Consider the following 12,764-nt stretch of genomic DNA (forward strand, 5'->3'; position numbering starts at 1 on the left):
TCGGGGGAGGAAGGATTCATTACTCTCTTCCATTGCTGAAGTACTTTATAATTACTTCATCTTTAGAAAAAGTATATGAACATCTATATGTGTTTCCCTAGGTTTATGTGTATATGTGTGTAATAGTGCGTGTGTGTCTTTTAAAGGAGGTGCTTCTTTGTCCACAACAACAATAGTCCTCTTGTTCCTTAAACAGCACCCATCATCTTAAAATGTGAGAGTGAGCCACTTTTATAGGCTCTTAAAGCTGGACCACAGCTAGGTGCAGGAAGGCGGGTCAAACTTGGCTTTGACGGAAATGCAAAAAAAGAAAAAGGGACGGTAAAAAGAATTTATTTTGATTGTAGAGGCCAAAAGAAGAGTCCATTGGAGAAATTTGATGTGATCTTTTGATGTTCAGTTAATACATTATGGAGAAGATTTTTGTGTCTGAAAGCTGCACTGTATATGTGTCTGTCTTCCTGTTTATCCTTTAAGTGAGGTTTGTCTTTCTGTAGTAGCACGCACACACACACACACACACACACACACACACACACACACACACACACACAGATCTATATCTGTTTTCTAATAACAATAGATGTAAAGATTATTTTTAATGTAAAAGGGGTCATTGACAGTGATGAACCGGCAAATTATCAAACTGCAGATGTCCACAGCTCTATGGATTGTTTTAGCAGCTTTCAGCTCATTGTTTTGGTTTTACTTCGCATAACTCACTGTTTTATTAATTTTCACTACTATCATCTATGTTGTTTCTAGACAACTGTTGTCAATTTAAAAAGTTGCTATTTTCCCCAAACCAAATGTCAGACAAACAAAGTTAGGGTTTAGGGGAAGATTTAAAAAAATCTCTATATTTTTTGTCACATACAGTATACATACATGTATGTATAATTAAATGATTTGTATGTATGTTGTATGATATATGAGCAAAATAAACTATTAAACATACATATGTGCAGAATAGTGAACATAAATAAATACAAAAATATATGCAAAATAAAGTTGGCTGTAAATAAATGTTAATATTGCACTAATAGGTAACGGTTTGTAAAGACTTCAAAAGTTCATAATATGTCAATATTGACGTTTTATTTATTTATTTTAAAGTACTTGAGCCAAAGCCAAGTTTTGTTTTAGTTATTATTCCTTTTTTGTCTTTACTCATTGATCTGTTTCCAATATACATATAGTATAGTTTGGAGGAGTAGGGGAAAACACACAAACCACATGTGGAATGTGTGGAGATTTAACAGGCTAGTTAAGATTTTGTGTATCTTTTAGGCATGACTTCCAAGCCTTACTAAGTTTTAACAGGTCCACACAGTGGCTTATATCCTTAAAATCCTCGACGAGTAGCAATAGCTACCAATGCAATTTCTTTTCCCGCTTTTGCCTGATACATTGTGTATTAACATACACAAACAGCTGGTTACTGGCTGTATGTCTAAGCGTCTCCCCATATATTTACTACTGCTCCACAGCAAGAATAACCAGCCTGTGATGCCCACTGAATTCCTCTTTCCAACAATCTTAAGAAAATCCTTCCGTCCAGGAGTTTTAGTGATAGCAGCAAGTTGTTGCTTCCCTCCCCTCCCTTCCACACTCACTCACACACACACACACGCACTTCATCATTGCTACACAGTTGGTAGTTCTTTTCCAATAGGCCCTGTCATGGTCAAGGTCAGGGGAGAGGGACAACAGGGATGGATGAGGCTCCTGATTGCAGGTTTGGATTGAGGGGCTTCCAGAATGAAAACTGACATTATGCATCATGTCTTCTGCTGATACGTGAAGCTACAACAGGCCTCTAATACAAACCAGCATGCTGCAGTGCCAGTAAATCAGTTCACTAACTTATCCCTCCTCCTATACTGACAGACAATTAGTTTTTATCAGCGGAGATGGATCCTGTTTAATTGCATCATGTAAATGCAGCTCTAATCAGAAAAGTTCAACCTGATTTAAGTTAAAGAGTTAGAAAGAGTTTATTTAATACACCAAATGGTGAGACTGATCTCATGAAATGGCGTATGTATGACATGCCAATTCGTATGCCATTATTACCGTGTTATAAAGACGCATACTTGCTTTTTAGCGTGTTTATCAACACCTCCATTGACTTACATTATCTTGCGATTGCGTGTGAATTGACGCCGCAGGAAGTAGTATGAAATGGAAAAAATCCGCATAGGGAGGTTGGTTGGTGTGGTGGATGGGTAAAACACAGGACTTTCACCCAGGAGAGTGGGGATCGCGTCCCGTGTGTGGCATTTCCTTGCTCTCTTGTTTGTGTAAAGCCAACCCCGTTTTTCTTTTCCTAAACCCAACCGGTTCTTCTTTTCCTAAACTCAACCGTAGCTTTCTTCTAAGACTGCGATAACACGCCACATGGCGTGTATGTTTACGTCTGCTGTATACAGCGTAGACATAGACGCGGAAAGCTCAAAATGCGTACAGATAACACGCCACTTGACTTAAGAAAGTCGGCGTGTATGTTTACGAGAAGTCATGATGCCACGTTGCAATGGTTCATATTGAGAGTTTTCAGGCCAAAATGGCTCTACTACTGTCATGTGAAACAGATGCATCTCCAAGTTAAAAATGTTTTCAATGACTAAGAAACACATTTTTGCTTCACCATGAATGTCATGCATTTGTGAGTTTTATGATTTGCTTTGAAAAGGTTTTATATGCCGAGGGGTGGTAAAATGTCCTCAAGGCCTAGAGGTTATGATCCTCCAAACAAAGCCAGAACCTGAAAACCACCGGTACAGGGCTTCCACCCTTTGGTAAAAATATATTCAAAGGAGTCTTTGATCTTTTCCAAACCTACGGCATTCCTCTCTGTGCCGTTATCCTGAGCAGACAGGAAAGTAGATGACAGTCATGGGAACTGGATTCCGAAGGTATGGACTTGTTTTCATGGAACACGGAGATGTTTGCCATTTATAGATGCAGACAAACAGATCAGTGGACTGTCATTGTGCTTAGCTTCCCGAGATGTGTGTCATTTCCTGTTCCACATCAGCTGTGGCAGCTTTTCTCATGGTGGAAAGGGCAGCATCTCTCCATCTGCATATTGTCTATAATGGTTGCCCTGCCATATCATCTGTCTCTCTCGGTTTCCCTCTGGATGTTTCTTTATCTCTCCATGTCCTGCATACGATGAGGCGAGACAGTGAGCTAATGCAGATGGTAGCTACTGTTCTCTAAGTCAGAGTTTCTTTTTCCTCTATAAAACCCGGCACCACTCCCAGTTTCTGAGAACTGAAGAGGGAAAGACTCCGAGCACAAAAGAGAGCATTGATTTGCTAAACATGTTTTCTGGTGAGGACGCAGGGTGCCTCATGCTCAGTTTCTCATGCTGCTCTGGTTTTTCATGCTTTAGAGACCACGTAAACTGCTTTGTTTTACAACACCACCTACTGTAGCGCACAAGACTTGGGATTGTATCCCTTTATTTGACCACACTTTACTTTCTCCGTAGAGATGCCAACTCTTTGTGAGATTACGATTGTGCCCATGTCTTGTGAACTACGATGTTTTGTGTGCCTAAATTATTTTCTTGTTACTCAATTTTGGGGTTGCTTGTTTTTCCTTTTTATGACCGATCTAAGGAATACAATCCACTTATGATGCAAAATATATTACAACAATAAGGACTTTTGGAAGTGCTGTGGGGAGCTTGATTTTTTTCTGCCTGCCTGCAATACGCTCTCTGCCAGGGGAGTGGGTGGTGAGGCTGGAGAGTCAGCTTGCCAAATCTCTGCTCTCCCCCCCCAGAAAAGCAGAAACCTTTTAAAACCTGGTTTACATTTTCTCCTATTGTTCTTCTATTAAACATGTTTAAGCTCTTATTTATTTTGCTGACACGGTAGTGTTCAGAAGCTTTGAGCAGTTGTTTATGAAAATCAGATTTTGATACTTTTTGGTGGGATTTCAGCCAGCTGTGAGATTATCATGAAGGGTCAGTCAAACAATCAGTTTCATTATTTCACTCTCACTCTCAGGCTCTCTGTGTCTGTCTCTCATCTCTGTCCAGATTAATATCCATCTTCACGCTCAACATCTCAATTTCTCTATCAATATATGCAAAAAGCATGGGAATACCAGCATTCATTCATGAAGTAACTCATATGACCCTCTTTCCACAGAAACATAATCCATTTCTCTTTTCTTTCAGCTTTGCTCATATCTTATGTTTTTATGTTGAACGAGAGAAAAACATTTTTGTAATAATTTGTTCTTAACTGATTGTTTGGCCACTACAAGCTGTAAACACAATATTGACATATTTAAACTTTTAAAGTTGTTATGGCGACAATGTTAAACAATTGCCCATTCACTCATTCAACAGACTGTAGAGCAATTAGTATTTATTTAAAGTCAAGTGTCGATTCACCTAATCAAAGTCCAATATTGACTCTCATTAAGGCTTTGTATTGGTCTCCACCAACTTCTGAGGGAAATACCTAACTCTTTAGTTGCTTAATGCTCAACTACAATCAATAGCTAGTTGCTAGCTGCCTGCTGTTAAGTGTTGAGCAATGGGTCCGTAGACCTTTTTAGCAGAAAACAGCTCCCTGCTGCGGATGAAAATCATACCGATGAGAGAGTGAAACAAAACAGTAAAGTTGTGGGCCAGAAAACCACAACAATAGGCAGAAAAAAGCTGAAATATTCCGTAGAGTAAAGGTTAAAAAAACAACAACAATAGGCCTATGTCACGCAACAATTGAAGACCGGAAGAACGTCTCTTGAGTGGGGATACGGCTCTTCCGGTTAGCTTTTTACAATGGCGGAGCCCAATAGACACTGCTGGACCAAGTCTCTCTGCAACCTGCCTAAAGTCACCTACGACGATGTGGTTCGGATTGTAAATGAACACTCTCAAAGTAAAAAACATTTTGAAAAAGGCAAAAAAAGGCAAAAGGTACAAGACCGTGTACAGAAATTATCATAGACTTCAATGGTAGAAGTCTATGAGTTTATATGGTAACAGCAAGTTGGACCAATCAGAGACGTTGCTGTTACGCTAAGGATTGTGGGTAGTGTAGCTCTTCTCCATAAGATCGCGGATAAAACATGTTTTTCTTAAAACAAGGTTGATTTCATACAGACTTCTGGCTTCTACAGGAGCAGAAACTTTCGTTTCACAACCACGTAGCTCGTGGTCAGTCTACCTCGGATGGTTTAGACATTATGGCTGATAATCTAAATCCTTATGGAGAAAGGGAGTGTTGACCGGAAATTCTGATTCCCTACTCCGCGTTCCGGAAGCAGGAAGTGTGACATAGGCCTATTGGACACAGTGATGATAATACTCAAATAAAAGAATCTCACTAGCACGTAGATTAGCCACACAAAGATGTTGACATGACTATAGCCATCATTTACCCATTAACAATCATCACCTAATCGCCACAGCTGTGTCAGGTCTTAGCCAATCCAGACAGCTGTAAAGGATCAGTTTGACCAGTTATTGAAGTGCTCAACGCCATGACTCTCTTCAGGGGAAATATTTGGACGGAAAAAAGATAGACGTAAAGCTAGAGACACCAGAGGGATTAACACATCTGTGAAAATCCATCTTGGTTTCCATTGTTTTCACAAACAAGTACATCAGTTGGGTAATGCACACATGTAAGGGTAAAAGTTTAGTTGGATCAAGACTCTTAGGCCTTGGGAAATTTACAGCTTAAACATGCACGCAATGAGTCAGAAACAAAAAGTGACAGACCAAAACAAAGGAGAATTTATAATGTCTGGTTTCTCGAAAAGCAGAATCTTATCTGTCAGTAATAAATGGTTTAAGTGTCCAATCAGTGTCTGTGAGAAATGTTTTTACAGTTCATCTTAAGCAGACCAGTGTGTGAAGGACGGGCCCGTGAAGAGAGTATGTCTTCTATTTCCTCTTGTTTTCATAAACATAAGTGCAAACAATGCCAATGTTTGACTGCGTACTGAAAGCTCTTCATTCTCTCTTGGCACTGCCATTATCACTTTGTCACTGAATGATCGAAATTCTTTCCTTTGCATCCAGCTGATACAGAAAAACAGTAAGTGAAGGGCAGGAGGGGGGCAGTGTCTTTTGCGTCCGTCAGATGTGGAATGTGGAACTTCCTCTCCCTACGCCTCCTTACAGGGTTTCCTGTACCCACAGGGAGTGTGCGGGTCAAAGGTCAGACCTACTGTGAAGTTGGGCTGGTAAATTCTCAGTGCATGCCAAAGTACAGTTGTGAGACCATTCCTTTCTTCACCGCTGTATTTTTTTTTTAAGATTGCCTCCCTCAGGAGCAGCTCTTTACTGGTAGATGGGGAGTTTTATAAAAGTCCATTACAGTCCTGAGTTTACCACATCACACTGCTGAACTGAGGCATGTATAGTTCCTTTACTGTAAGCTCTCTATTAAAATATAAGGGACACAAAGGAAACTGGCTAGTTTATGCTCTGGAAAGTTTCTCTTTGAAACTGTAGTTTACAAATATATATGATGTTCTGTAGATCTCTTATTTTTACACTACGAGTATTTTCACTCATATTCTCTGTCCAACAGTTTTTATACACAACCATGTCTCATAGAAGTTTATTTATTACTAAACAGGCGAACAAGGCGTAGGACTGTGATCCCAGAGATCCAGGTCTGCATCCAGAGTCCTGTCTGTGGTTAGGGTTATAGGCAACAGAAGCAATTTGGTTAGGAATAATGATGTTCAGTCAAATGACCTCAACACTTTTCTCAAGTCACTGCAGATCTTTTCTCTTTTAAATCAGACTACAATCTTTCCCTTACATTTTAAGTTCTGTGTGCCTAAACATAACCATAAACAATGTTGTAGTCACTATAAGCGGATATTGTATGGCAAGATTGAATATTTTGGCAGGAAACTAATGAAATACGTTGCCAGTAAACATTTTAATGAGGTGTTAAGTAACAAAATTTTAGCAACTGTTAATTAATTATAATTAATTAAGTATAATTAATTAATTAATTAAAGTCATTTTCTAATCATGTTAACAGAAAACGTAATCTGGTCATATGTTTCCTTCAAAATGTATTTGCTGATGAAAATTAGTTGTATATAAACATAATTTCTAGAAGACAGGATTGCTTTTACAACAGGTTGCCATGGTTGCCTTATTGACAGCAAGTTAATGGGTAATGATGACTTTAAATATGATGCATTTGGTTCTGTCCTCAAGCAGGCACTATGTGCAGACATTGCAACAATCAGGTGTCGGCATACATAAAGTAGCATATGTCCATATGTAACATTATTATGCTAAGTACGGGGCACTGTTGTATTCACCAAACAGACAGGAAATGACAAATATGGATACTGAAACACAGTTCAGACCTTATAAACAATATCTATCTGACCGCTTTTTTTTGTTTATTTCTTTAAACCTACTTAAATTCTGTTCAGATGTTCTTCCCTTCATTTATGTCAGCTCCTCTACAAGCCTGTGTAAACTAAAATTAGTCAGAAACCACTTTACCTCTATGTCCATATTCAAAGCATGTTTCATCCTTGATAATAAATAATTTGTCGAACAGATTAAACCTTTACTCCTAAACATGTTTGGCCAATTGTTGTGGAAATTAGGCGTCGGCTGTCTGATTCTGAAAGTTGCTAAACTACGGATGTGGAACCCCCAGTCCAACGATCAGAAAGTTATCTGATGATCTGGGCAGCACGTGTCTGAAGTATAAAGCAGCCTTTAGCCATGCAGAACGCCATCACTCATTCAAAGCTTGTTATCTCAACGTGTTTAGTCTATGTCTGTCTCTTAAATTCAAAACCCCGGTCCCTCTCTCTTCTTTCTGTCTTTCATTCCTCTCCCTAATGGGTCTCCCACACTCCAGACACTCCTTCCACTCTGACCCCCTCTTTTAGGGGTTAATGGTGTGAATTTCATCACTTAAACTGTACGGAAGTGTGATAAGTATTTCTAACTAATGAGTTTCAGCAGCACAGTCTTCCATATGGCTGAATGCCCATGACAGACTCATACATTCACATGAGCTTACATATTTACATTAGGGCTGCAACTAACGATTATTTTCATAGTCGATTAATCTGTCGATTATTTTCTCGATTAATCGATTAGTTGTTTGATCTATAAAAATGTCAAAACATGGTGAAAAATGTGGATCAGTGTTTCCCAAAGCCTAAGATGACATCCTCAAATGTCTTGTTTTGTCCAAAACTCAAAAGATATTCAGTTTACTGTCACAAAGGAGAGAAGAAACCAGAAGATATTTACATTTAACAAGCTGGAAACAGAGAAATCTTATTTTTTTTAATAAAAAAATGACTCAAACGATTAATTGATTATCAAAATAGTTGGCGATTAATTTAATAGTTGACAACTAATCGGTTAATCGATTCATCGTTGCACCTCTAATTTACATTGCATTGCTGTAATACTTTAATTTCCTACAAGAAGGCATTTGACCATGATTGCACATGATGCTGCTATGAGCTTTGTTGGTAGTTAATCTGAGGTAACAATAGGTATAAATAAAATAAATAAAAGCAAGACGGATGCTCTCATATAGTCTATATTTTCCTTACTGTTAACAAACCCTCTAAATCATTGATTCTCAAAGTGGGGTAAGGGGACCCTAAGGGGTCCTTGGCAGGGGGTCCGTGAAAAGTCTTCAGATAAATTCCTCATTATCATGATATGAAACATCTCAAAATCTGTAATAGCTAATGGGTTACTTTCTAATCTAACAAATATATAACTCTTATACTCTGCAAATATGTTTAATACACTATAGAAGTGTAAAACAAATACACTATGTCAAATTATTCCAAGGGACATACATGATACTCTCTATCTTGAGACCTTCACTGAAACAAGATTGAGAACCTCTGCTCTAAATACACTTTACAACACTGTATGTGGCCCCAAGCCCATTGGTTTCAACAGAAAATGTAAATGTTTAAAAAATGGGTCACAAACGTAGTTTAATTTAAACTAATTTAATTAGTTTAATGTTTGAGGCTGCATAATTTCCTTAGTCCACTCGGCACTGTTGGTTTTTAGCAAACATTGCTCAGACATGAATAAATAGTCAGCTGTGAATTAATGAACATTTGCTGCACTTCTGAGTATTTACAGCAACAATACTTTCTTTTTATGGGATTTGTTGACATAGTGAAAAACACTAGCCTTATCGTTTGTAAAAGAGAATGTGGGTCCATTTTGAACATATATACATACAGTATATAGCAATGGGAAACAGGGAGAAGCTATAAGGTATAAGCTATAAGGCACTAAAATATGAGCTAGTTAGGAGGAAGGCACTGTCACTGCTGCACTTTCAGAAACCAAGTTATTGGAATTACAATTTGCAGAGGCATTTAGAATGCATCATATGTGATCATGGCCTTGTTTGTTGGGTAGAGCTGATTAACACAGAGATTAAGAAAGAGAGAGAGAGAGAGAGAGAGGGTGTTTTCAAAGTTGAAACAGTAGTAACAGTATGGGACTTACCCTGGCACCCTTCTCTGGGAAACATTGACAGCCTCCGCTGCAGTCTCTTCCTCCACACGGGCCACTGTCCTTCTTCCCACCCTGTGAGACACAAAACAGACAGGTTGGAGCTGGGCTATTGGAGCTCACGGTATAGATGTCACATATACAAGAAACTGCTGCATATTCTGTCCACTTCATTTACATAAACACATTAGAGATATATGTCCATGTGTTGTTGCTTGCTTTCCTCTTTGTGCATTCGATGGGACACAGTGTGGGGTAAATTGTGTTTACCGTAGGTGTGACCGGCTGTGTTTGTGTACACTGTGGTTTGTGAATACACTTGTTTATGTGTGGAAGATTGTTTTAGTGTTGTCTGCACTGCTGTGGTTATTGGTCTGGTGTGCAGAGAGGATGTTTTGGATGTGGCTCGAATGACTCATGATGGACATGCAGACATAATGGATGTCCATGAAAATCCTATTCATCAGACGGGCTGGTCCCAACCACTGACAGGGACAATTTGTCTTTAGATGTCTGCATACCAACAAAACCACCCACCATCACAGGCCGATCTGTGCTCGACATGACACAAACACACACACAGGCCGTCAGGGGTCAGTGTGGACATGCCATGATCAAAGAGAGCAGTCACACAAAAAGGTTTCCCCAACCCACATGTCAGAGGTGTCGAGACCCTAGCTGAGATAGCTGAATACGTTATTAAGACAGAATGGCGTCTTGGAGAACTTTTATGTTTATGTGGTGTTTCAAATGAAAATCACATGCAACATCCAAGTTTGCATTTTGGATCTTGTGCGAACACATTTCTTACTCATCAGAAGCAGAAGCAAAACAATTTGAAGCCTTGACAAAACTGTAGACACAACATAACGTGTTGAGAGCCACACAAATGTTCGTTTAATATATCTGTGGGTTAATCAGTGACTGTTTAGACCATCCAGGACCGTTTAAATGCATGACTGGAAACGCTGGAAATGCTTTTGCATAATTTAAAATGTTCCATTGAACTTTTCACCATTTGTGACTGAGAGTGATTAGTAATGAAACACGGACACATACTGCAAATAGTGTGGGGCCTTCACCGAAATGGGTGAAAAGGCCCTTTACTGGCCTTTCAATTAGCATGTATGAGTGAACTTTGACTAGACATGCGGAGAGGCTCCATGTAGCTGGTTATGACGTCTCTCTCTCTCTTGTATCTGCCTACGTGCTCCACCTACACAGCCATACCATAGCAAATGCCTCAATACCCTCCCCTCTCCCTTATTAAAAGAAAAGAAACAAAATGGCCACTTTATGCCCACAGTGGCAACAAAACGGCAGATACAGAATCAGAATAATACTGCCTCCTCACTTTGACAGCAGACCCCAGCAGTCTCTCTTACAATGGCCACATTGAGACTCTCCTCACACACAAAGACCTTCTTTTACTATAGAGACATCGTCCTTTAATGATCCCCTATCTCCACAACAAAAAGACCCTCTTCCCCTCCCGTATGGAATGCACAAGGCTGCATTTCTTAGTTAACTACCAGTGGATCTGAGGGGTTCCTTTCAAACCACTTTTTTGACTTGTTTGATCTAGCTCAGACATGCTGTGATGGGCTTAATTTAGCCTGCATGCTATGGTGACAGACTCACTCTGTCCACAAGCAGCATTCATTACTTAAATCCTTCATTTTTAAATCATAATTTGGAAGAGGGTATATCTAAAGCAAGCCTTCATCTACAGGGGGAATACCTTTACAATCTTTTTTTTGTTTCAGGAGTGGAGACAAAAACAGAAGGTTGTAAGGATGTAGAGAGTCACGGATGACCTTTCTCCACATTGAGGTGGAAGTCCAAAACACAGACAATAGACTGTTTCATCTCCGGACAGACACACAAAGGAATGGCTCCCATGAAGGCAATGACACATTATGAAGCTATGCACCATCAATTAAAGTTTACAGTTTACAGGCTCAAAATAGCTGATGGCTGTTTCAGCAGAGGACAATAGGACTGTGCTACAGTATCCTGTTTTCTCCACCCACCGTCACAATAACCTCTTCTTTGTCAAAATCACCTTTTCCATAGATACTGACGTTACATAGACTGACCGCTAACTCATTAATTGGACAGTTTTATCATCCTGAATCATCAGAGTTACAATGACTCACAGAGGTAAAGGTGAAAAGGTGGATCTCATTCTGCTACCTAGCAGGTTCATGTGTGGTGTTACAACCGGATTTGGTGATAGGTTAGATTAGAAGAACTACAGACACAGTAGTTGCCAACATACTGCACAACACGACAAGAGAGACAGATGAATCCAGACCACCTAACACGACAGTGTGGAGTCCTGCAGACTATAACTATAAATCTGACACCTATGTTAAGCTATAGTGAATACCAGACTTAACAGTTCATCTTTGAGCCAAAGAGATACGCAAAGAGGCAGAAGATACATTGCTATGTGTCTACTGGTGAGTAATTTCTGCCTGATGTCATCCTGCAGTGTCTTTCATTTTTAAATAAAGTACACATTAGTATCAATGAGAACTCACTCTAATATCTTTGTTATGAGAACTGTCAGACAACATTGTATATGATTTGAAACAATGGCCATAAACCCGGTCAGTTCCTAATCTCCGGTTTGCGGTGATTGTTCATCTGTGGCTTCTCGTTTACAGTAAGCATCGCCAGTGTTGATCATCTTTTATGTGCTGTGAACTACCTTAAGTTATCTGGGGCATCTATTGTAGTCCTCTGCTATACATCAAGACTGCAATCACATGCATAAACCTAAACTCCTCTTCATATATAAATGAACCTGTGCATTTGTGTACACCACTCAGACCACACACAAAGTCAAATGAGAGATAAAACATTCCACAGAAGATAGATTTGAAAAATAGGCCAAGTTTTCCTCTTAGAGCCAACATGGTGTCTCCTGAGCCAAAACAAATCATATTCCTCTCTTGCCAAGTTGCCCAGTGTATCTGGAGTGTGTATACCAGTTTATCCATTGCTATAAGCAGAGCTATAAGAAGAAAATAAGTATTAATGTGTAAAACAATTAAGAGATGTTTCTTCAGGAGTAAATCTACAGTACCATTTCCCTTAAAAAAACACTCAAACATTTAGGGAAATAAAACCCATAGTACCTTCCCCTAAATAAAGGTTTAATACAATAAGTTAATACAAGTATATATAACTTGGATCCGTCTGTAAAAAGAGAGCCATTGAGGTCATATTT

At 39.2% G+C, this 12,764-nt stretch overlaps 1 protein-coding gene across 2 annotated transcripts in view; it reads right to left on the reverse strand.

Annotated features, from left to right (window-relative positions):
• Positions 1 to 12,764, reverse strand: part of col4a2 (collagen, type IV, alpha 2) — a 78,822-nt gene that overhangs the window by 41,333 nt on the left and 24,725 nt on the right. For both annotated transcript variants that reach the window (XM_031295269.2, XM_031295278.2), the window contains exon 4: positions 9,521 to 9,601. In XM_031295269.2, coding sequence (XP_031151129.1) covers positions 9,521 to 9,601 — 81 coding nt within the window. The remainder of the gene's footprint in view (positions 1 to 9,520; positions 9,602 to 12,764) is intronic.

The sequence above is a fragment of the Sander lucioperca genome, chromosome 8 (genome assembly GCF_008315115.2).
Source record: "Sander lucioperca isolate FBNREF2018 chromosome 8, SLUC_FBN_1.2, whole genome shotgun sequence".
NCBI lineage: Eukaryota > Metazoa > Chordata > Actinopteri > Perciformes > Percidae > Sander > Sander lucioperca.